Raw genomic sequence first — 26,045 nt, forward strand, 5'->3', positions numbered from 1 at the left:
CGGTGCGTGCCACGTTGCACAGCGCAGATGGTGGTGACAAAATTGCACGTAAACTCAAGATCAGTGAGCAGACTTGTCATTTTCGTGGGTGTTTTGGCTCATCAGCTTATCAAGAGACATTTGTGAGATGAAGCAGTAAAAATATACTGGTAGTAATATGAAAACCAAACCCAAAAAAGCACATAAACTACAAAAGATACAACGAACACTGTGTTTTACAATGAAGGATTTCTCATAAGCCATACCCATTTAATGTACTGACATTCTGTATGTTACCCTCTCTATATATTAGCTTTAGAACATGATGCATACATGTAACCCAGCCTAACTCTAGTTCACTAACATCATCCTCTCTTTTTATTGTTCACTCTCCCAGACCCACATCAGAGCTGGATTTAGTTGCTGCTAATTCAACCCCAACATTTCCTGCTGCTGCTTCTTTAAATTAACTGATGGAAAGTGACGCAGCTTTTACTCTGAAAGAATCCCGGTTAATGCAATCAGTCAAATCGGCCTAAAACCTAAAGAATGTTCTATTATTACTTTTCATATGCATATCTTCAGATAGCTTTATAACACATATATGTCTGGTATGAAGTATGCATATGCGTGTGTGTGGTGAAATCATTAGAGATCCACTGTCTCCATTCGTCGGAATTCATCTTCAGGGTCACTGTAGAGGATTTTTTAATGCATAGCTAACATTACACAAGTGAGAGAAAGCTGGCTGCATAAACAACTGTGAAGCCGCAGAAGCGTGATAAAGTGTGCTGCTGCATGGAGCCAGCAGAGGAGACGTGTTCAGAGAGCATTCCTGTGGACAGAGGTCAGAGGTCACAGAGCTGTGACAGGAGACGTGGAAAAGCAGGAACCTGCTTTAAATATACAGTATATGCATGCCTGCATACATGCATGCTTTCTTCTCAAGATCCAACATGCACACACACAAAATATAATTAGAACAAGTGCATTTAGTTCGTGCATGAGCACTGCATTGTCTGTCCTCAGTCTATCTGCGGACACTTTACTGTCAAAGTCGTGATCTACGACAATAGCAGATTCTGCTCAGTTCACACTTTTACCAATGTCTTTTTAAAGAAACCTCTGGTGTTTTACTCAATTAGGACACATGATGACTGATGAAAACAGAGCAACTTTGGGGGGGTTTGAACTTGTGACTTTTCAGTTACGGAAGAATCTTTCTAAACCACTTGCTTTATTAGCAAACCGCCCATCAGACTGATTGCTAGAAACAATCGTTATACTATTTATATCTGAGTTCAGGCGTACACACGACAAGCTCAGCCGCAGCAATTTGGCAGTGAATGTCTGTTTGTGTGCAAGGCAGCAGTCAGAACATCTGCAGACAATTTGGCTTCTCGAACATTACACCAATATCACCAAAAATATTCAGTCCACACAATGATCTTGCTGTCAGTTCTGACAGCAGGTTGGATAGTCACATCAGCTGTATCATTGCCTGTTTCTGATTATTCTCACTTGATTTCCCACTGCACGGTCAGACTGTTCACAAATTGCTGCTTTCAACATCGATAAGAAAGTTATTTTACAGAACTATGGAGTTGAGGCCAACATGCAGGACTAGCTGATTAAGGCTGGTGGGCCGACATTGGAGGGCATGCTGTCAGTTAGCTAATCTGATTGACCAATGGGGTTGCTCAACATCCTAACAGAGGATTACTGAGACTAGAAATTGTATATGACTCCAGCATATCTGTATACATTTTTAAATTCTAATATCCTAGTATAGCTACTGTTTTAGCTAATAAATAGATAAATAACAAAAACAAATCACTTCCTAGTTACAAAAAATCTGCCATTGCAGTGGCCTTATTGGAATTACCAGTACTACCAGGGCACAGATTAGCTGAAATAGTATAATGCATGTTGTGTAACATCCATTTTTCCACATGGACCATTAGTGTGGTGACATCAGCCTCATAGTTGTAAAAAAAAAAAAATAAAAGTAATGAATAAAAAACAGATATTTTGACACAAATTTTCCACTTAGGGTAAGAAGTCATTTTTTTAGTTTTCCCACTGGCATAATCACATCACAACCAATGCTGTATAAACACATACTCAGACTCATACTCTGTGCCACCGAGAGAAAAGAACTGAAGTCTTTGTGCAGGCTCACTGAGGCAGACTACAGATTGCGTGGGCAAATGCGTCAAAGGATAGGAGGTCTCTCTCAACTTCAAGCAGTTTACCTGACCACTTTGGTGCCACCTTTGTTGACCTGCATGTCCACCATACATCCCGAGTTGACGTAGGACGCCAGGTTGATCTCTGAGAATTCCGCCTGGGGATCACATGGGAAAAAAGATTAGATGGTATATCCCACAACAATATACTGTGAAAGGTCATTTTTCATTTCTGCATTTGCACAGCTGACAGAAAGAGACAAGAGTCAGAGACAGAGGGACTTAGTGAGAGGAGGCAAATTAAGTTATCCCAATCTGTGACCTCCTGGTCAGTGAGGGCCTTGTTAAAGGCTGTAGCCCAGCTACCTAATGACTCAGTCAAAGTCCCACATTCGGAGGAGTGGGAACAGTTGACTTCTGGAAAGGGACTTTCTAGTTCATACCAGGGATGAGCAATTACGTTTTCCTGATAATGATTGCCACTGCAGTTGAGAAATCTATAGGTGTTCCCGGCAAAGGGGGGACATTTTACAATCCATTTGATGTTCATTCTAGTCTCTGTTTAAGTACCTATCATAAAATATACTCTAAAATACAATTACTGTAATTCAAAATGTAGTTTAAAAGCAACATAACAGCTGAAAGGTGATGCAGAAGGGTACTCCATCCTGTGTCAGTACATTGTGACATCATTTTTAGGTGTGAATACAAGTGGGTGGGGTCAAAGGAGCATCAAATTTACCTTTCCCGAAACAACCTCTACCTATCATAGGGTCACCTCAGCCTGAAAGGCAAAACTCTTTGTGACTGTTAGAACTTGTTGCTAAGGGGACATGTGAATAATTGAGTTGACCCAGATGATATTGATATGAGCTTCTCTCATCTAGTTAATAAGAGCTGGACAGGACTCTGTTTAAGGAGTACATCGAAGTGTAAAAAGCTGTAACAGAACAAAAATGAGATTTTATACCGTCATAGAGTCGATTACTCCATAACCAGACTAAAATATATCTCCAAACTATCAGTTGAACTGCCTAAATTACACACAGGGCCTCATGGTCCCCAGATGATCAACCCAACGGACTTAGTTTTAGTTGTGATAAAGGAAAAAGACAATCTGATCCCCTGATTCACTCTAAAAATGGCTTTGGTAACACATGTTCCAAATGTGTCATGTTCCTTGATTGCCTGGGTCAAAGTCCAGCTACGACACAGTAAGTTTCCATCTCCTCCAAATAAGGGAAGCCCTGGTCAGATGCTTAACAGCAACCAACTGACATCACACACAAAACACTGCTATTTGTTAGTCTTCACATCACCTATGAGACATGACACTAATGTAGTAGATTTAATTGGCACTAAACAAGCGGCCTGCTGACTATTTCGAAAAAGAAAAATTCAATCTGACACGATGTGCTTGGCAATACAACACATGGCTGCGGTTCACATGCCTGCAAGTACTTTGATCCTGAGTCAGCAATGGACCAGATTCAATTGTTCACTCCCTCTTAAAACTGCAGTGTGACACTATGAAATATCACTAAAAGGAAAAACAATCAAATAAAAATACCAAACTGAGGTCAAGAGTTCGACTTTGTTTATCTGCTGTTCACGTCAAATGACCACAGCATGAGAAATACAATTACAATCACATGTGTCAGCACTGGGTTTGGCTGAAGTGCCTGACAGAAAATTATTCTAACTGCATCAATGTGTATCTGTCTATATTTTACATTTGAAGAGCTTACTGCTATTAAAAAAAAACAAAACCAAACAAAACCAAACTCTATTTCGTTCTCAAAAGGATATTTTGCATTTTGAAGTAAAGCCCTGACACATTAAAGCACAGTGGATCCACTTAGTGCCTTAATGTTACATAAATCAGCATTCTTTTTTTAATTACAAATGAATCAAACAATAATGTGCAACTCAAAAAACGTATTGCTATGATTTATTATCTCACATATTGTGAAAAACCAACAGAAAGAGTTTTTTTTTTTTTTAGCTCATCATTTTAGTTTTATAGACCACAACTTAACTATTTTGGTAAAGTGTCTGTAACCTCGCTTCCAGCCACAGCGAGCAGCCGTTTACCACAAAAAAAAAAAGCTTTGATAAACCAATGGCATGCTGTGGGCCCAGTATCAAATAACAGGCAAAGAGAGAACATGCAAACACAATAAAGAACCTTTGTTTGAATGACAGATAACCGATCATTACCTGATACTGTGATGGTATCGCAACATAACATAGCTGCAGTAAGCTGCTCTGCATTGTAGGCTTCAGCAGATAGACAGTCACATGTCTAGGTCTACTTTTCATGTCTGTGTAGTACAGTCTGCCTTTAAGACGCCACCATGGATGGGGATGGAAACAAATTCTCCAGTTGACCTGCTACTCAACCTAGCTCCCGCCAGTATGAATATCTACATATTGTGGTTGTCAACTGAGACTTCAAGTCTGCTTTACCAGGCTTTTACATGGTTTTTAATCTTAATAAAAAGGAAGTATTATCAGTAATATTCTTTCAGAGATAATTTTGTCTTTGATTCAGTGCTGTGGCCCATGGATGTGGAAGTGAATGGGTTTTGAATAGAACGTAAAGAAACTGTTCTTTTTTTGCCAAGAGAGAAGAAAACACCCACCTTTTTATTATTGTGTTGCACTCTCAGAGGAAGAGCAGGGGGCGAGTAAATGCCGTAATCTTATTTAGGGGACAACGAAGCACCACTCACACTCACTGTGCCTCAAGGACATGCATTTGGCTCCCTTCGTTTTCTCAGTTCTTCTCGAATGATAACTGCCTCTGAAAGAAACATCTGTGTGCTCAGCAGCACATGCCTTGCCAAAAAAGACTCTGAAATGCGTAACACACCCAAATGCACACATTCTCAGATGCACATGTACATCACCAATCATTGCAACTTCTAAATAAATCCCAACCCAAACTGAGAGGCATATATTGCAGCAACCAGATAAAACTAGAGAGTGGGCTGAATTTTGGCAAGAGCCAAGCATTCCACATCATCTCTGTCTGGGTGGTTCTGGGTAGAGGAGTGCTAACAGTCACTGTCACTGGGGAGTAATGGATGAAGTGGCTGGTGCGAGGCACAGGCCCAGAAGCCAGAACAGGAGGCTTTTCACAGTGCCATGGTTACCATCACGGTAACACATTCAGACACTTGTCTTGGAGCAGTTCTTGCCCTGGGAAAGGAAAACAGGAAGTAATACAAGGGACAACTGCCTTCAAAGCTAATTCTTCTCATGTGTTGACCTGCATTCAGGCCAAATTAAGAATGGTTTTCTGCTGACCTGTCAGAGAGCAGAGTTACAGGACATGGTATGGTTGTGATTAGGGTCAAGCAGGTATGAAGCAGGATTATTTAAGTCTGTTGTTTGAGTTTCTGCACTTTAACTTTCTGCCAGCCATGAATGTTATTTATTTAGTGCAAGCAAACTAGAAATGTGAAGTAGTAGCACTACAGTAACGCAAGCCACTGAAAGATCTTGGGAATAGCAAATTAAAGGCAAGCCTCATTTATCCCTGCATTGCTGTGTTCACTCTGCCCTGACTGCCAAGTCATGTGAACCCACAGACAGGACAGTAAACACCACTTGACAGTAGCTCATCTGGACTCTTCACAAGTATTTTTAGATTTGAACTTAGCCAGTGTCACTGAGGTTCAGGTGGTTAAGGTGACTTTTGTTTGGTCATGAAGTCACATTGTGAACTTGTTTGCTTTTGTCCTTTGGCAAAAACAACTTGGAAGGACCGGTCAAGCCGTACTTCAACTATATTCTACAACTCTTTCCGGGCAGCAAAAGTATGTGCTTACTTGAAATTGTGGATGCAAACACTGTAAAGACATAGGTTAATTGAGATGATAATGGCAATTATTCAGATTTTTAATTATTGAGGCATCCATAAACAAGGTGCCCATAGCAACACAATCAAATAAATGTTCCCATAAATGTTTATGTAGATCTAATCCATAATTAACCTAAGTGAACTTCATTTTCCTCTCAGCAAATGCCTATTATATTCCTTTTAACACTGACCTTGTTCCAGCAATACATGCTCCCTAGTGGAGGACCAAAATGGGAAAGCTGTTGATAAAATAGTTCTGAAGCTTGTTATTGTGTGGTTTGCTTTTAGCGGATATATCTGATGGGAAGTAGATGTTTTTCTGTGACACAAAGTGCTTCTTTTATTTTTTGACCTCAATAGTTTCAATGCATGATAACCTTGGTCAAAACAGACTTAGCTGAAATAATAATAATACTCTAAAAAGAAAATGTTACACAAATGTAGCCATAACATTAGTTCCACATTATAAAGCCTGTGCCAATAATTGTGTGGCGAGTGGTGAAGTGGTGTGATTCACCATACGGGGGAGCATACAGTAGCTGCAGGGTGGATGCTTTTGTGGTGACTAAGTCTGAATCTTTACAAATTCTTGAAAGGCTTAGTCAAAAATCACACACTGGTGCAAGTGAGAGGCCTGAGTACTCTGGACAATTCATATGCACTACAGAGAGGTATTTGCTGCTAATCACTACCACCTTGTACATCCATCCATCCATCCATTTTCTATACCCGCTTTTCCTGGCTCAGGGTCACGGGGATCTGCTGGAACCACCTTGTGCAACAGTGAAACAATTCATTTGAGGTACTAAATGTTGAAATCTAAAACAGATGCTAAATTCAGTTGTGCCATGGAAGGCATCAGGGCAGCCGGATCGTTCACAGGGATCAGCAAGACCCAAACCAACTCATCCATCTTGAGCAAGTTATACCCAAATGCCCTATGTCATGGTCAAATACCAGCCAAAGAGGAATACGGATAACATATAGTCAACTGCCTGTGAGCTGCCATGACTGCAGTAGATAAGAGCGTGGATAGCGCTGAGGTCATACGCCTGCTGAGCAGATGTTGCCCTGCACAACCCAACCCACACATGGTCCAGCAACTCTGAAGAACCACCTCTTGTTCTTTTACAAACAAAAGACCTCTGTAAATGGAACTGCCTAATTTGTCCAGTTGTGTAAATTGTAGTGTTTATGATTTGTGGGTAGATTGTTTAGCAGCTTTCAGTTAGGTGTCATCGTGATTGCAGCTTGTAAACAACTCTAACATTTTTACAAGAAGACTGTCACAATTTTCAAAGTGCCAGATGTCTCAAGCTGGGCAGCATCCAGTGCAGAAAATGCACGATAAAGAGTCTAAGCTAGGCACTGCATACACAAAGCACTGTAGGCAATACCTAATCTGCTAAGCTCCATGGATCTCTGGAACACACTGCTGCTCTCAGTACACACCAGTCTCTGGGTCTGAGCATAAAGTGTCGAGCATGTGTGTCCAGATAACAAATCAGTTGAGTCAGTGGGTCGATTATCTTCAGTCACCTACTGTGAGATAAAACTCCCTGAGGAAATGTCTATAAATAATGTAACACGTAAGTGGGTCAGAAGCCGGTGGTCAATTTTTAATAGTTGACTATGTAAGTCGAAAGAATAAATTCCACATTATTCCCTCTTCCAAATGAAAATGTTCATTTTTTGGCAATAAAATGCACCTTTGATCAATTTATGCTGCTATGGTCGTACATAGGTTGGTATGACAAGTAGCAATACGGACACAAGTATTGCTATAATGTAAACATTACTGTTTTAGAGTAGGTTTGTGTATTTTGCATTATCCCTCCATTATCAACTGTGGAAACAAAAGTTATATGATGTCCCTGTTTTTCATTTTGCGATCTTAGTACAGTAATATGAACTAACTTTTCAGGCAAAATTGACATGCAATCAAAGTCAGTATTTAGAGTAAAGTTGTAAAAGTGTTGAAACTATACAATAAAACATTTAACTGAAGCAGAAACTTAGATGTTTTTGTCCCATGTTCATTCATCTATTAAAAAAAAAAAAAAAAAAAAAAAAAAACCAAAACAATCTTTTCTTTGTGTTACTGCTTAGGGATGTGATGACACAGAATGTACTGTTAAATGGAACTTTTTAACCATTTGGGCAATATATCCTTAGTCAGGGTCTTGCCAGGATTTAGATGAGAAGATTGATAGTACTCTCACGTCTGTATATTAAATACTGAGCTGGAGGTGGGAGGCTCTTAGCTTTGAACTGCTAGTAAAGTTCATCCAAAGTTTAAAAAAAAAAAAACCTTGCTAAGTTCCACTTACACATACTTGTACTATCACTTTAAAGACCTTTAAAGAGCTCTTATTGACATGCATGAACTGATCTGATGTGTTTAATCATGTCAAATCACATTTTGAGATTATACAAGGAATTATGTGTTGTTAAGGTTAATGCTAAACTAAGACTCTGATATTAATTAACATTAATAATAATAATAATTAAGCTAAACTAAGACTGTGGACGTGGACCTCAGGAATCACGTGAGTCACAGGCCCGTGGTATGAGCACTGACCTGCACATTAACTATCCTCTCAAACCACAAGGGATTACTAAGTGAGAATAAGAGTTAGAGAAGTTAATATACTACTCCCAGCTCCATTCCTATGTGTATCAGAGAGCTGTTTGATTTAGTTACATACCAGAGCAAAACTGCTTTCCACATTTCTGGCGGTTTTTCTCACTTTGAGCCCAAATGCTGTTATAGAGATTAGACTGTGAAGATCGCATGGCATGTTCTCGACACTGAAGAATTACTAGTAAACATATGTAATCATTTAGTAAAGAGGCCATGGCTTCAAGTGTGTTTTATTAGTCATTTAGGAGCACAAAGAGCCACCAACTGCACTCCCACAAGCATCTGTTTAGTGGTTGTAAAAAAATAAATAAATAAAAAAAGTCACCCGGTGGACACAGGACCTCAGGCCAAATGTAACTTCAAAGTGGGTCATGTAAATGAAAGAGAATGATCCACAAAAATTGGCTCACAAACCTGTTGTGGGGCAGTGGCTGGGAAAAGTAGAGGTGGCTGGGCAGCCCTAATGATGGATATCTCGTCTGAGAATCAAAGCCACTCTGTCTTTTATACCAACTGGCATCATGCCTCCCTCTGGCATCACATGCTTTAGTCAGTCTGTGCTTGAGCCTACAGATGACACCTTATATGGCAGCAAGCAAGCCAGAGAAAGGTTCTGAAGGTCTGGGACTTGTAAGCACTGCTTCAGAGAGCTTTAACACCTTGAACATGGATGGATAACAGCTAGCATATGTTGGCAAGATGTAAATAATCACAATATGACTATGGCATCATAAGCAAAAATCCTGAAATGGCTTTGCAAGCTGAAATGAAATCATAAAGATATTTACCAATATATGTAAATGTAAAATGCAAAAATGTAGCAGCTAAGGCCAACAACACTGCCATAACCTCAAGACTGGTGCAGTCTACTTACCACAGTCAATTCAATCAATCAAGTCAAAATGTTTGCTGACTAGAGATTTAAGAATCCAACAGGAAAGGGACTGAAGAGAGGAGGAGTGAGTGCAGTGCCCCCCTCTACTTTTATTGTCACCCCTTTAAAAGGGATCATCTCAGGATGTTGGTAACTTTTCACACAGAGATTGGGTTTCCATCAGCCTAAGGCTCTCAGTGAGGTGCACAAACAGCCTTGAAGAGTCTGGCTGCTGAGGGCAATTACCGACTGACTTGTTATCGTCACTGTGGAGGGTGTGTGGGAAAGAGTGGACGGTCCAACAACATCTAAGTAGGTCAGTAAGAACTATAGCTTTGGGGGGCTTGTATGGTCACCCTCACTACTGACTTGAGGGTCCATATTAAGCGTTCTGCATTTTTATTTGAGCTCAATAGCTGTGACAATGCAACCAAAAAAAAAAAAAAAAAAAGTTATAAAGCAAGATCTTGACTTTTACTGGAGTCTCACCCCAGTCCAGAAGGAGGCTGTGACCACAACAGTAGAGAGTTAAGCAAATAGGCTATAAAATCACTGGTCCAGTTTTTTGTGGTTGTGGTTTTTTTCCTTCTCCTATAAAAACCCACCTCCTCATTTCAAAGACAGCTCCAGTCTCAACAATGGCTTACAGATGTAAAATGCAACAGTTATGTGAGGAAAATTAGATGTAATCTACACTCTGTAAATATTGTGTGTCTAGACTTATAAACATATTTCTGTGCATACTGTATATAATACAGATTCAATCATTTTTTTATAACATTTTTGGAATAGATCTGCATTTGGGGAAGTATGCTTCATTTTCTTGCCTAGATTTGCCATGAAAATGGAAGGAATACTACATTTAATACTGCAAACTAAGTTTTTCTTTTTTGTAGAAATATAGGTAGTTAGGCAGGTAGCCTGTGCATTGGCTACAAACTCATGAAAGTAGCTTAAATCTTTAAGTAGATAGAGTTTATGGTAAATCTACTGTACCTGCTCCACCCGGATCTCATACTCTCCATTTAGCTTCTTCCCTCTGAAATACTTCGCCCTGCATGAAGAAAGGAAACAACGTTGTGAAGTAAATAAATTGTACCTGGCATGTACGGCATGCAAGTTTCAAAGATAACACACAATACACAAATCACTACAGTATACTGTATGTTATAGGTTGATATATCTCATTTTAGGTCATATGTCTGCTTCAACATGTATATTCCTCCCCTGCACCAACAGTACAGTGTATGAGCTCCTAACAGTCAAAACAACCTTAAAATATCCTTTTGTTTATTTGATTGAAAGAGAGCTAAAATTTCAGATCTTCCAAAATACCCCGTGACTGGGCAAAATAATGACTCATATTTTCCATGATTACAGAAAAGAACCCTGTGGGGCTTCAAGTACACAGGATCTCTTGGCAAAGAGTAACTAATGAAATGCTTTGGAGAAAGAGAACTTACTGATCGATGGCTAGTTGATTTTTTTTTTCCTCTAGTTTTCTTGTGTGTCTGACAACACTTTGTGGTCAAAGTCTTTCTCTACACTTCATGGTCAGAATTTTACTTAGAGTTTACAAGAAACATCATATTGTTTGTTTTCAGAAAACTTTGATTGAATGTATCTGAATACTGATACACAACATGGTATAAAAAATACAGCAATAAATAGATGTATAGTTGTGACTTGCACACACTAAAAAAAAAAAGGAGAGCTAAAAAGTGTGTCATATAAAACCATAGCTGACCTTTGGAGGCTACACTTTGCAGATTTTTTTGTTTTTTTAAAAAACACACCATTAATTTAAAATGACCATGAGTTTTTAGAAATGTGTCGCTTTGTGTTTGTTGCTGTGTTGTGTCCCGGTGCTCTGTGGGTCTCAGCATTGAACTCTCAACCATCGCAGGCGTGGAGCAACAATCTGTCGAGGGCTTCAGGCTGGAGCTGAGTGTAGATGAGGATCTAGGCTACATGCTAGAGGCCTGGATTACTGGGACAGGCTGTTTGGGATTTCGAGTGCCTCTCAGCCCTACTCACACCAAAACACATTTTCCTTTTGTATCATTTTTTTCCTCAAACTCTCAACAAATAAAACCTCTTTACTTCTTTGCTTATCTTCCCATGTCTGCCGCGGTTTTTCATCCTCCTACATGTGTCCTTTTAGGTCTGTTCATTAATGTTCATTACAGTCACCAAGGGGGATCTTCATCTTAACATCTCCCAGCTGCTGGACTTTAAAGTTTTGGGTCCCTTGCTGTTTCATTCTCTGTAATTTTCGAAGCTGTGAATCTTCAGAGTGACCTACATACTAGACAACCAATGCCCCCTGTCACCCTGGACCACCACCACCACCACCCAACATGAGGCAGGGCCTGCAGCCTCACTGCCTAAGAGTAACTGGTATTTCGAAGTATTGCAAAACATGTCGTCACTTCAAGTGATCAATTTAATTTACAGGCTGCCCAGTATCTGTTTTGAATGAGCACATTACATGTGTTCAAACCTAAACATTCAGCTCTGCAAAGAGGTCTGGGCTTTCCTTCTCCCAGTTGTGCACACACCCACTACATAAACATGGAGGGGAATTTCTTTCTTTCTTTCTTTTTTTTTTTTTTAAACCATGAGAATATGTTCCCGCTTTTGTGTACTACTAATAGGAAGCATAAAATATGTAGATAAAACAAACTGGGCCTCAGGGTTTTTGTACAGTTATCAATGTTTTCATCCAAACCCGTTCTGCTAAATTTGATGTTATGTTAATATTGCGACGTTTACAAAAGAGATTTCCTATACTGCCCACATTTTTCAGATAAAGATTAAACTCATATGTTTAGTTCGTTAGCTCACGTCTTCTTCTATGAACAACAAGTTTCCCAGCAACAAGAAACAGTTTAAGTTTTACTATAATTGATTTGGTAGTGCTGTTATGGCCTGTCAAAGCTACTAATCAAACAGTTAACTTATAAGTAAGTTAATTCTTTACACGCACTGTCGATATTAGCACTTGGAGTCAACCGAAACAGTAACTGTTGAAGGCAGAAAACCAGGGGAAGCCAGTGAGGGATGATGTCCTCTGAAAGGAAGACGAGGGCAGGATGGCTCAGTATGTGGGAGTGAGATCATGTGACTGGTCCTCACAATGGCAGCATCAGTCATTAGAGCAAGAACCCCAAAAGGACATACAGTATGTTTATACCACCAATAACTCCCCAGACACATGGAGACAGCAGTGCCTTTACCCTTCCCTACCTAATTCAACATTTTTCTTTTAGCATGACCACAGCTATTCCACTGTTCTTTAAGTACATAGTTATTGTAACCATGAAAACAGAGGTCCCCTAAACTTAATGAAGTAGTCATTTTAACCTAAAGCATGTTGCTTCCATTCTACACACCCAATAATTCCTATTTCAATTCTAATATTAGAAAGAGGTGTTCTGGTCCCTTCATACTCTCTCTCTCTCTGTCTCACAGGGTTTGTTAAAACTGACACAGCAGTATATGCAGGAAGAGTTGTTTTTCTATTACAGAAGCATTACAAGGCCAATAAACTGGTCAGTGCACCATGGTTTAAAAATCTATGGGGTGTCATGGCTTAGGGGTCTCTGGTCACTCCAGTCTGACCTGATGAGAGAAAATGGAACTAATTTGTCCTGACTCCATAAATAACTGTCTCCAAACTGTTTAAGTAAATAAACAAAGAAAATATTCTGGTTGTGTAATAGTGGCGTGTTGGTTTATGAACTTTTGCCATCTTCGTGAGGTACTGCATAGTTTTGTAAATGCCACAAGAAGACTTTCTGCTACTTTTTGCCCTTGAGGTGTTCAACAGTGTGTGGGCTTGCTGCTTCTTTTTTTTTTTTTTTTTTTTTTTAAAGACAAAACATGAAATTAAAATCCTCTTCATATGGCTCAGGGCTACCAGTGGATCTCATAGCACTCACAAAGGTAGATGAAGAAGTTACACTTTGCCAGGAGGGCTGAATTGAGCAATCAGACACTCACATCATTCAGAACACAGCGCAAACAGACTGACAGCTTCTTGGCATAATGTCTCACATGTCAGCCTGAGTGAGAGGGAGACAGCCAAAGAGAGAGAGACACAGAGACAGAAAAAAAAAAAAGAAGTTGTTGGTGGTGGCGGTGATGCTCTCGAAGTCTTTGCCTCAGTGCTGTGTACTGCCATTGTGCATCAGTCACTGCTGGAGGCCAAGCCTGTCAGGACAGAGCAGCGTTTCCCCAGAGACCTCAGCCTCTCTGGTGGAATTCCCAGGAGGAAATTCAACGCCAGGGCAGGCAGGCAGCGATAGATGGATCGACACTCTGTACTTCCTCTATGATACGTTCACTGTGCCCTCGAATTGGGAGAAAGACTGCACAATCTGTAACCCGTCCCACATCATAACAAAGGGTCAAGATAAACAAACTTAGGTTGGCAAAGGGCTTCATAAAGGTTTCCCTTTTTACTTTATATTAGCAGCATTTATGACATGACTGATTTTCACCACTTAGTTTTATTCTACGGAAAACCAAAGACTACAAGTCTGCAGGACAAAATAGCTTTTAATTTCAACAATCTTCAAAGTTTCAAAACAGTGCAAGGCTGCCACCACTTTCAGCTACATCTGTAGGTCATAGCGGATGGTTACAATTTATTGTCACTACTTATCTGCTGTACAATTGCCAACACAACAGAACAGTACTGTGCTATCGGTTTTTCCTCCAGATAAAACAGCTTTGTTGGCTGCTGTGGCCCCAGTCAAAGCAGTGACCCCAGATAGATCAATGTTGATTTATGGAAATGCATGAAAAACAGAACGCATCTGTTTAGCGAGTGACTGCTGGAAGACTTGCGAGACACATGGTGGCTTAAAAAATAAAAACGAGATTACATCTGGAATCACTACAGGGCCATAAAATAAATTAGAAATTTGGCTCAAACTTTTATCTTAATGTTTTCTTTTCAGCAACCCAGAACAGAGGTTTCAACAGGCAGTAGTTTACAGTACACCTATTTCATAATGTTCCTGGACCAACAACTGGCTCAGTTGTCCAAATGCTGGATTCACATTGTCCCAGAGGCAAACAGTGGAACAGAAAGCGCCAACACCATGACACAGACACGTTGCCAAAGCAGCAGCCAAAAATATTTGGCCTTTTTTTTTTTTTTTTTTTTTTACAAGCTGTACTTGTCTCAAGAGGTCAAGCATTAATTGTTCAGCTGGTGCTTCACTCTCTACCTGTATCTTTTGAAGTGGCCTTGGAGACTCAGTGATATTTCTAAGTTACACTCCTAACAGTCACAGAAAGGTCTTCGGTGTCAAGGTCTCAGTCATTTTTAAAATGACCTTGATGCAGACATCAGGACATTTATTTGGAGTTTTGACCCCAGTGCGTCTGCCATCGTACCTTTAACAGTAGTAGCAGTTTGGCACCAACGAGTCGAACTACAATAACCTCCCATTGGGTTTTGTGCTTGTCTTTTACCCCGTGCAGTATTTTGCCTCAGTGTCCAGTGTACCTTAGCTCTCAGGTGCATAGGGAAACCTTGAACTGGACATGGATGAAAATGTCTGGTGAGTGCAGCACTCACTGGTTGAAGGATGAAGTTATCAGAGTGAGTTTATTTTGGATTTTACTCTAGCACAGACTGCTCTGTTCCAGTGAGGAGAATTAAATTAATATGGACAAACAGCTTGACTCCACTTCAAGGTCACACCTAAAAATGTGGACTGATGAAGATTAACATGCATTTCAAAGCAATCAGTTCAGTGTGAAGGAGAGTCGTTCAGTCTGTGTCAGATATTCTGCTTCGACTCAGAGGAGCTGCTTTTGATTACCGAACATCTGTAGCCACATATGCAGAAAAGCCTCAACTGCACAACAACAGAGGAAGAGTGTTTCATAGACATCTTCTAGACTATCAGACATCACCCTCTGCTGGCCAAAGCCCTTCATTTCCACATAAAAATAAAGCATGAGAAGAACTGACAATTACTTCTCTGTGAAGCATTAATTAAACAACAGTGCCACCTGGTGGTCAAAAAACAAAACAAATCATATCCAGTCCAATTTAATCAAATCTAATTTCATCTCCATCCAGACATTGGACAAGACACTGGATACACCCTTGGCAAGTGGACTGTCTATCACAATCACTTACAGTGACATTCACATCTGTGGGCAATTTGGAGTCCCCAGTCAACCTAACTTACACGTGTGGGCGGAAGCTGGATTACCTGGAGAAAACCCATGTAGACAGGGGGTGAACAGGCAAACTGACAGACTGAGACCTGCTTGGCTGTGGCCTCAAACTTTATTGATAGATAAAAAAAGCTTAAACATGCAAGTGAAGTAGTGATAAGATAAACACATTATTTGGCTGTGGGTGGACTTTAGTGCTCAAATACAGGAACTGACAGCCAATAAAATCTACTCAACACATCATCACTACATAGGAACTGCATATGTGTATAAAATGTGTAGTTATTCGACAAACATTCAAAACTTTAGAATGCAAACCACACAATAGTTGGACATAACTGCAATCCATTATAATACAATGCAATCCAGTATATCACAGTCACAAACCATGAGCTCTGAAAAAACAACTGACCATTTGCTCAAAGTCACCACAAAAATCAATCAGTGAAAAGTTCACAAGGGCGGGATTTATTGCAGGACTGTTGCACTGGATTGCATTATATTGTACAGGTTGCTGTGTCCTTCACAAAAATTACTTTCCCTGTGGTATAAAAAAAAAGCAGCCATCCAGTTGTCAAAGGCTTCATTGTTCTCTATGTCGAAGACACTGAGTTTGTTTGGGTGTATTAAAACGGCCTCTGTTCTCTCAGGATCGAGGACAGTCCCACAGAGACTGTGAATGAGCTTGGACTCTTCAGAGGGTGGATGATCCCCTGCTGATTGACTGCAGAAACACCAGGATGCAAAGGGGAACAAGCCCTTTGGGGATTTCAGCCAGCTGGCTTAAAGAAAAGAGGCTGCTTGTCAGAAAACTGAGACCAATCATGGTTCTTTTGACACAGCTGTCAGCAGGGCACTTTAATTTAGTGATCATTTTTAGATCTCAGCTTGGTCAACCCACAGAGCCTCAGATACAGATGCCTTGGTGCATAATAACCCCCCCCCCAATTCTGTAGATCAATTCAAAGCACTGGAAATAGCTAATAACAGTTTCACCGAGGTCAATTTACCAGCAAATGTCAGGCAACAGAACAGCTAACAATTTTGGCAACTGATAAAACGGAAGAGCGCTGTATTGATTCAGTAAAACAAACCAGATAAAGTGGCTGCAGCATGCTTTGACTGCAGCTAGTGAAATTAATTCCTCTAAAGTGTGCAGCAAAAGACACCTGGTATCCACCTCTTGTATATGTACTTTGTGTGAAAGATGTACCCATGTCCTCTTATCAAAACCCTCATCTCCAGAGGAAAGCATCACCCTTTTGTTACCATGACAATTTTCAGTCCAGCACAGAAGGCTATGGTATGAGCCTGCCAAAGTCAAGGACACATCACAAGCAATAACATGTCTCACTCCTTTTGAAACTAACTCGAGGAAGGTTTTTGATTCTGCTAGATTTAAAAAGACAAGAAGTGTAAATTAATATTTATTGACAAATAAAATTTGATCTTTTTGCCTAGTTCCTCTGTTTGGGTGAGTGCAGGTTCTCACTGAAAGCTCCACCAAGCAAATCCCTGAAATAAGCAAATTATTTCCAGTTCTCTGTGTGCCTGGATTAAACAAACAAAAAAAAAAATCCAATGTTTTAATTGGTGACCTTTAAATGTTTTAATTAGTGATTTTGACTCTCAGCTAGAAAGCATAGAAACGGATTTTCCAAAAGACTACTTTTCTTCAGATGATATAAAAATAGCTCCATTCTGCACAGGTTTTATTTTAAGAAAGGCAGGACATATATCAAAGAAGTGCATCCTTAAACATGCTTCGCTTTTTAAATCAAAGGTCAAGATGTCTCTTATTTTGCAGATGCTGTTGTTCTGTTTCATGTAACAACTGTAGAGATCTAGTTCTAGCTAAGGTGCTCAATGTTTGGGATCCATTGAGACTGTTCTGGAGTCTGAAGTTTGATTTGTAGACAGCAGTACTCTTTGTTGTTCAACTATCCACTTCAACTTACCAGTCTGTGTGCTGATCATCTATCACCAGCAGGATCTTGGGCTTGCGTATGACAGGCTTGGCTGGCTGACTGCTTCCTGCGGAGCCTCCTTCGGCTGTTGCTGCGGCAGATTTAGCATGTGCAGCCGCAGCGACGTTCTGGGCCATCTGAGCGCTCTTCACCACGCTGGAGAAGGAGCTGAGAAAGTTCCCTGAGCCCGGGGCCGAGCCCTGGGTCTGACTAGGGATGCTCGGGGGCTGCCGCCTCTCTGTGGCTGGGGAGGCGGGAGAGGACGTGGACGAACCTGAAGGTGTTGGCCTTTGCAGATCCATCATGTAGCCATTGGGCAGATTGGCTACAAAGCTGCTATCTGACAGGCGCCGGCGAAGGTAGTTCATGGTGATGAGCTGGTGGGTCCGTCAGGCCAAAGGAGGTGGGGGACGAATGCCTGAAATCCTGAAAAAGGAGAGAGACAGAAAGGCTGTTCATATAGGATTCAGGTCTGCAGTTCACCTTTGCACTTTTATCATCTTTTAGCAAATTACTGGATTTACAACCCACAACTTCCCTGTTTCACTGTTTAACAAACTGACTGTACACTCCCTGATCAGCACTAAAAAGTCAGTCTTATAATGGTTTGTGATTATGGCCCCACATACTGTATTTCCCTCACGAGCTGGTTAAGACCAAAACAGAGCAAAAGGAAAGTGACCCCAGGACTCACATTCATCAGGAAGACGACTCCAAATGAACGATGTTCCTGATTTCTTTCTCGATATTTAAAAATGGAAGTGTTTGCTAACACATTCGTCATCGGCTTTACAAGGTGACAATATGTAAGTGTTGTCTTTACAGCTTATTCCTCTGCCTCGTATGTGGCAAAAAAAAAAATCTATTTATTCAAGCAGCTCTCACGGTGACTTACTCGTAAAAAGTAAAGTAATAGAAGCTCATTATCCTGAGAACTGAAGAATTTCATTTTTGAGTTTGCAACAAACTACAGTACATGAAGGCATCGCTCAAAATCAGACTCTGGCACATATAACTTGAGCTTAGATTAAACATCATTTATTTCTTTCTGATTTACACATTAATTAGTAAACATCTGATCTGATCTGAAAAGAGTCAGACCTGGAAAACATTCATCTAAGTGTAAGGCTCAGCCAGGTGGTAAATAGAAGCTGATATACTGTTAGACTGACTGTAGCAGCTATGAATCCGTTAAACCTGATTTGCATATTAAGTTAGCCGAGCAGGGTGGGGAAATAATGGCAAATTATTCAGTGACACAGCAGTGATAATGCAAAGCTGGAGCACTGATTCACTGCCCGTTTTTCTTGGTGATGCAGATAGAGCCCGCTGGGAGAAAAGAAACAGTTATATAACGCATGAACCCAGTGTGGTACAGAAAAGACATTTACATAGATTAGCTATCAAAGTGCAGCAAAGCAAGCATGCTAGTGGAGGAGAGAAGAAGCCCTTAAACCTGATTAAAACTAGGCCGCTCTCACAGTAAATGGAGCCTGGATGAGATGAAAAGGCATTTCTTATTGAGGCGTCACGTCTCAGGCGGATGTGCCCGGTGTTTGTGACAGCGTTTTTGTAGTTAAAGGGGGAGGAGGAAAAAGGATGTGGGACAAGTGTTTCATCTTGACAAGTTAATGTAGTCAGACGATCATCATCAGGAAGTCCTGGTACTGAGTTCTGCATAATCCTCTGCCCAGATGTCAGATTTATGAATCTGACATCTTAGTTCCACAGAGGACAAGAACTACTACCCATAGTTAGTACTGATCACAGCTGCTATAGCAGAAACATAACAAGCTTTCTTTTTTTCCCAAAGGGGAAACTCGCTTTTCTCGTGCTTCCCTGCAGAGCGAATTCAGCAGCTACATGGAGCAGGATGGGATTCTGTAGTCACAAATGTCATGGGTTGCATTACTCCGTATGACTCCAGAGCCTTGAAGAAAATGTTTGTTATTGTATAAACCCACTAAAAAAAATAACCAAATCCAACAACTCCTGGTGGTCAATTAACTGCACTTCTAAAGGGTAATGGAGGTCACAACATGTCATCTCAGTGCAAAGCTATGGTTAACTGATTTAACAACAATGCATCTCTATGGCGTGAAGAAAAAAAAGCTGTAGCAAGATACGGATACACAGACAATACGTGTTAGTAGGATCAACCCAACGCTGACGTTGATCTTTATGTAAAACAAAAACAAAACATAGAATCACACTCATCATTAAAGTCATGAGTTTGGTGATGTAGCGTTTCACCCAAGGGCATTTCAGCAAGGCAGATGCTTATTGTCATGAAGAATAACACCACAACAGGAGATGTGTTGTGCCCTCCAGTGGGCAGGCTGAACAGCCCATCCTACCACTGAGTGAAGGTGCTTCACCCTGGGATTTAGGCTTATATGTCAACTACCACAAAGCTCTACAGTACAGAGCAAACTAAAGTCAAATTATACAGCATGACTAGAAAACAGACAATGTAGACGAACAAGAAACAGTCCATTAGATTCTCAGGACCACTGGCTGCCATCTCAGCCTTCTCTGTAATGACTTGATCCCTTCGGACAAATAACGATCTGTTTGCTGAAATACTGAAAATGACTACTTCCTATACACCACAGGCACATTCTCCACTTTATGCCATATAAGATACTTTCTGAAGCTATTAAATCTCAGGTCTGGTAAGTACTATATAAATGAAATACATGCCATATGGTATAGCGAACAACTTTGGCTGAGCGCTAATCATAGGTTCTGTAATGATGGGGAAGAACAGGATAATGCCACACTGCACTCTGGGACCCCTGCTGATGTACAGTGGTGTGTGTGTGTGTGTGTGTGTGTGTGTGTGTGTGTGTGTGTGTGTGTGTGTGTGTGTGTGTGTTAGAGTGCATTTTTCTATATTTAAAAACTTGCAATTGAGTGCACACAGTATCAGCTCCTTCCTGTTTGGACTCAAAGCTGTTAAATCTATCACATACTCTGAAGCGCCACTCTGTGAATTTACACATCAAAACCTGACAGAACTGTTGAGGACATGCAGTAGTGTCATCCCATCATCTCTGACAATGCAGCATTTGTTGTTCCACCATATATCTAGATATTATGCAATAAAGACTAATATGATTTTTCAACTGTTACAGCGAATACACTGGATGTGGACTTTTCCCAATAGAAAAAAAATTATCCCTTACCATAGTAAAGGAACTATTGGATTTGTTGTTATGAAACCTGACACACACGTTCATGTTCTCCTGGATAATTTGTAAGAATTTTGTCCCTCCCTTGAATCCTATATCTATTCTGAAAGAGCTGCATATATTATAGTACTGTGGGTGAGACAAAGACAATTGTACTCACTTTATTACCTTTTAAAAACCCTCATCTCATATTATGATGTGATTCCACTAACTATGGCATAAAAAAAGAACTTTATATGATCATAAAAATATAAAACGATAGTTGCCTTTAGTATTCTTGCTGAGGCTCTTACAAGACCCTTCCTAACACCCAACACCAAGACAATAATACAGTCAGTGTCCAATACTGGCAAACTGTAATAAGCTTCAAGGGATCAGCGCGTGTCTCCCTGGGGTGCAGCATGTCACCACGAACATCCAAACCTGGCTGTTATTATTCATGACAGTCTGAGCTAAGGGGCTGGGGGTGTAACCAGTTAGAGCAGAGGGTCAGTCGACTCAAGTCAAAGTGGGGTAAATAAAATTGAAGAGAGGTGGTAGAGCATAAAATCCCAATGCTGGGATTTGTAGGTGGTGTTTAAACTGCCCTGAAGCATTCTGGGGAATTATAAATACATGTGTGGGATTTGCTGCCAGATGCATGTTCTCTAAAGTTACTGTCCTGACTTTTCACAGTGAAAACTCCCTGGAGTTAGAGATGACGTCATGGTTATTGTGTTGTTAGACCTAACGTTGGTCACTGCACCTGTTCCATATGTCCATCACTCCCAGGTCCAGAGCAAGATATCTTAGCACTAACCAGAGTGGAATCATTACTATAGGTTTTTCTATTAAATGTGCGATTGGTAGCCTACTCCTGTTCCCTAGATGGTGATAACTATAGATTCTGTTGACTCTCTATCCTTTCTTGTAGTGTCACTCTCATTTTTTTTACATTTGTTATAGAAATGAATAGTCCCCTTAGGACAAGTCCTAACATTTTTGGCAAGCACCTTAACAACCGGTCCAACATTTTGGCAACCTAAACATCTAATAAGCAGACTGCCACGTAATTTACCAAGACCCCCTTTATATTTCCTTGAAGTATTTTATAATGCGGTCCTCATGCTAACATGCTAGACCAATACAGACCAATAGAATGCTTAGAAAGCGTCAGTGTAGTGGACAGAAAGGAGACCCAGATGATCCGAGAGATTAAAACTACAGTGAGTCATTGCGATAGTTTATCACTGAGCTTATCACTTGCTGGACATGTGTAATTCTACTGTTTCGCATGTATTACTGTAATAACTCCTACACAGCTGGAGCACTGCACAACTTCTGTCACATGAATGAACTGGATGCTCTTCCTCTACCCAACACATTTATTCTAGTTTTTTCTATTTGTGTTTATTTTAGATTTACTTGTATTTAATTATAGTTGAGAAGAATAAGTAAGGAACATACTTGGGCAATAAACTGATTCAGATTCTGTATGCATGCAGAGTTTATATGTCATGAACTATGCTTTGCTCTTATTCATGTCCCATGGGTGCCACAATTTTCATTCTGCCAATTCTTTCTATATATACTTTGCAAATGAAAATATTCACATTGTGACAGTAAATCTGTTTTACAGCATGAGTTACAGCGTTTTTGCAGTCGCTTAGCAACCCACTCCTTATTGTACTTTTAGTTCTACATACAATGCAGCAGCACAGCTCACACGGTATTTTGACTCTTCAGGGAACAGTGATCATGACTCATCACTGTGTGTCTAGCACCCTGCCACCTTCTTAGAACAGTCATATTCACTGTTTCCTTCCAAACTAAATCCTTTGCACCATTTAGACCATCATAATCCACTAAAAGTAATTACTGAATTAACTTATTTTAGGTTGAACAGCTTTTACAGGTTCATTAACACACCACAACTGCTCAGTGCTCTGGGGAAAAAAAAAATACAAACATGAAACAACCAACAACTTGCGTCTACAACATTATTTCCAGAGTGTTTTTCCACAAATATGATGTATGAGGCAGAGACTATAAACACAGAACAATATCTGATACCTTGTATGCTGGTATGGTATGAATTTAAAACTAAAGCTCTTCATTTCCTCTGCAGCCGCCAAGACATGTTCAGCGAAGATGGTGTGGGGTTTTGTGGGAGGTTGTGTGGAAGCCTGCTGCTTATTTTAATCAGCTATTACAAAACTTGTAAAATGCCAGCTTGTGAAGACGCTATTAGACTTAGGCTGTTGATTTCGGCGCATGAAGATGCAAACATGCTGTGAAACGCTTTCAGTGTGCCCTGCTTCTATTTTGTGCCCTGTTTACAGGCAGGTTTAAACAGAACGACAAGACAAGACGTAAAAAGTTAATGCAGACATGATTACACACTAACACTAGGATGACTTATAAATTAAAGAGAATGGAGCTTAAAATGGTGAAATCCTGCTGCTTTTTGCACTTACAGAACTTCCCAGCAGAAAAGGGAAAGTCGTCGCTGAGCTGTGAAACTTGACGACTGCAGCGACAGAATGTGTCTCAGCTCACTGAGAGAGTGTCTGCAGCAGCAGCAGCAGCAGCAGCGACGAGTTGGTGAGGAGAGGATTCAAGTCACCACACAGTGACTTCACCACACCCTCACTGCAGACGCCCTGCATCCACACACCCACTGACGCAGGAGGTCACGTCAAACCTCAGCTCCCTCAGACGTTACTCGCAGGTTAACCCAAACATCAATGGATACCTAAGTGACCAAATAATTAAATGGCACAAGCTCTTTTGTAAATATGCAACAATTCTAAAGCTACTAAACTACAATATGTTGACTCAAAACATTTCAAAATAAAAGCGTATACTTAAGACAATACACAACCCCTTCCATTCATGCTTGAGTTCTGACTAACAGGCTGTTGATGAATCATTTCCATATAAAAACAGCATCAACAGTATATTGACTCAAAGCTCCATTCACCAGCCCCCACATTACTACAACTTGTCTCTACATCGTAGTCTCCTTTCTTAACTAATTGGACACTTTTCTGCAAGAAGTCTGGTGCTCACCAAACAAGTTAATTAAGGACAAACGGGTCACTGCTGTTTTGCAATTTATCATTGCACCGAGAACAAAAGCTATCATTAGTGGCTGCGGTTGGCCTTTCATGCTGAGGAGCATCTGATGAGAGCGAATGTAGGTAACCGATTATGAACAGAACCCTCGTGTCTCCCCTCTGATTGCCTGATTAATATTTCATGATGTTTATTTGGCAGTATGATGTCATTATCATCAAGACTGAGCTGTGTCCACTGTGTACGGAGGTACAGTCCTTTCACAGTTAAGATAAACAACAACTAATCTGTATGTTTGGGCGCAACACTTGAGGCCACTGAAAACTTTACTCTTTACGTTTAAAATAGTTGTCTAAATCAGCAACAATCACATTTTTAGGGATCGTTCTTCGAAGAGTTAAGCACTCAGGAGATGATTAGGACTATGTGGGTGTACTGTGAGCAGATTTGAGTGACAGCAGCCTGGAGACAAATTAGCCCCCAACTGCATTAGATCCTCTTAGATCAGAAAGAAAATGCACAAACAGTTTTCTCTAGAACTGATAAAAAAAAAAAAAAAAACAAGAGTAACTTTTGCAGAATGACTGTGTACCCATGTAGAGAGAAAGCCATCGCTCATAGGACACCTACTGGGGGACTATGATTACATGGCAAAGCCAATTAAACTCCCTTTCTGCTAAATATAATCAAAGCTGCACTGATCATTTCTTATATAAACAACAGACTAAATGATTATGTGTATTATGCAGCTCATAGACATGAACCCACAGAGAATTACCACTGAACTGTGCAGATCCCTGCAGCTCTACAGCCCAATTTAGCATCTTCAAACCTTTTTCATTCTGCAGCACAACTTTAATGTTTTGGTTAAGTCTCCCAGCTGTCCTCAGTGGGTCTAATGAGCTTTCAAATCCCACTGCCCAGCACCAAATGACACACAGGAAAGTCCTTTATTTCAGACAGAGCCAAAAACTGAGAAAGACCAGAAAGACCTTTCTCTGTATCTGTTAAATGTCTAAATCAGCAACTGTTTGCTAACAAACTCAGCATATCTGTTTAGAAAGTGGCATTATTTATTATCTCAATTGTCTATTTTGCATGAGTTCCACGCTGTAAGTGAAAACCTTTATTAAAGACTGACGTTTGGTTCAATATGGCAGTAAATGAACTCAATAAACAGGCTTCCCATAATACATACAGCCCCACTCCCTCCTGTGCAAAGCGCAGGGGTGACTGGCTGAGGGAATCCCTCCCTGCACAAAGATGCACATTAGATCCACATTAGCCTGACACAGCAAAACACCGCGTCAACGCTTCCAACCTCAGCTTACAATAAAAAATAATACAATAATAAACGCCGGTAGAGATGAGGTTCATTGTGTCAAAGCTGATGGTTTCTCCAAACAGCACAGCCCGCAGCAGGAAAAACACACACACACACACACACACACACACACACACACACACACACACACACACACACGAGAATTTTCCTGAACAAAGCGCTGGAGTGATGCTGAGAAAAAACGCGCAGATACGCACAATCTACCTGAGCGGTTGTTAGGATGATGACCCTTCTTCTTCTTCTTCTTCCTCCTCCTCCTTCGCCTTCTTCTTCTTCTTCTTCTGATGCTACTGCTGCTTCTTCTTCTGCGATCAGGTCCACGGTCCTCCTCAGCCTCCCAGCAAGACCCCCACCCTCTCTCTCTCTCTCTCTCTCTCTCTCTCTCTTTCTCTCTGTCTCTCTCTCTTCTCACAATGCATGCCGGGAACGAGAGAGGTGTAGTTCATTCATTACCGCAGCGGGTCCATGAAGCTTATTGGTCAATTGGTCACAGGAGGATTCAGTAAAGCAGAAGAAATACACAGAATAAACATAGTGAGGGTGATGGAGAGTGTCTTGGGACCAGACCTGATGGATTTCTGAACTGGTCTGTTGTCAGAACTGGTTTATGTAAAGCTTGAGGTGAAATGTCAGGTGTACTTACTTAACAATCCGAATATTTCCTCCAACAGGTCTTTGATAAGGTTTCTAGCTTTCCCCTGCTTTGTTTCAGTTACACTTAGTA

The 26,045-nt window shown here is 40.6% G+C and overlaps 1 protein-coding gene across 1 annotated transcript in view; it reads right to left on the reverse strand.

Annotated features, from left to right (window-relative positions):
* The window catches only part of syn3 (synapsin III), a 71,188-nt gene extending 45,561 nt beyond the window's left edge, over positions 1-25,627 (reverse strand). The window contains exons 1-4 of the mRNA XM_026326439.1: positions 25,519-25,627; positions 17,717-18,151; positions 10,551-10,608; positions 2,235-2,326 (exon numbers count right to left, since the gene is read on the reverse strand). Coding sequence (XP_026182224.1) covers positions 2,235-2,326; positions 10,551-10,608; positions 17,717-18,093 — 527 coding nt within the window. The 5' untranslated portion in view covers positions 18,094-18,151; positions 25,519-25,627. The remainder of the gene's footprint in view (positions 1-2,234; positions 2,327-10,550; positions 10,609-17,716; positions 18,152-25,518) is intronic.
* Positions 25,628-26,045: the final 418 nt, after the last annotated feature.

Source organism: Mastacembelus armatus, chromosome 23, assembly GCF_900324485.2.
Source record: "Mastacembelus armatus chromosome 23, fMasArm1.2, whole genome shotgun sequence".
Classification (NCBI taxonomy): Eukaryota; Metazoa; Chordata; class Actinopteri; order Synbranchiformes; family Mastacembelidae; genus Mastacembelus; species Mastacembelus armatus.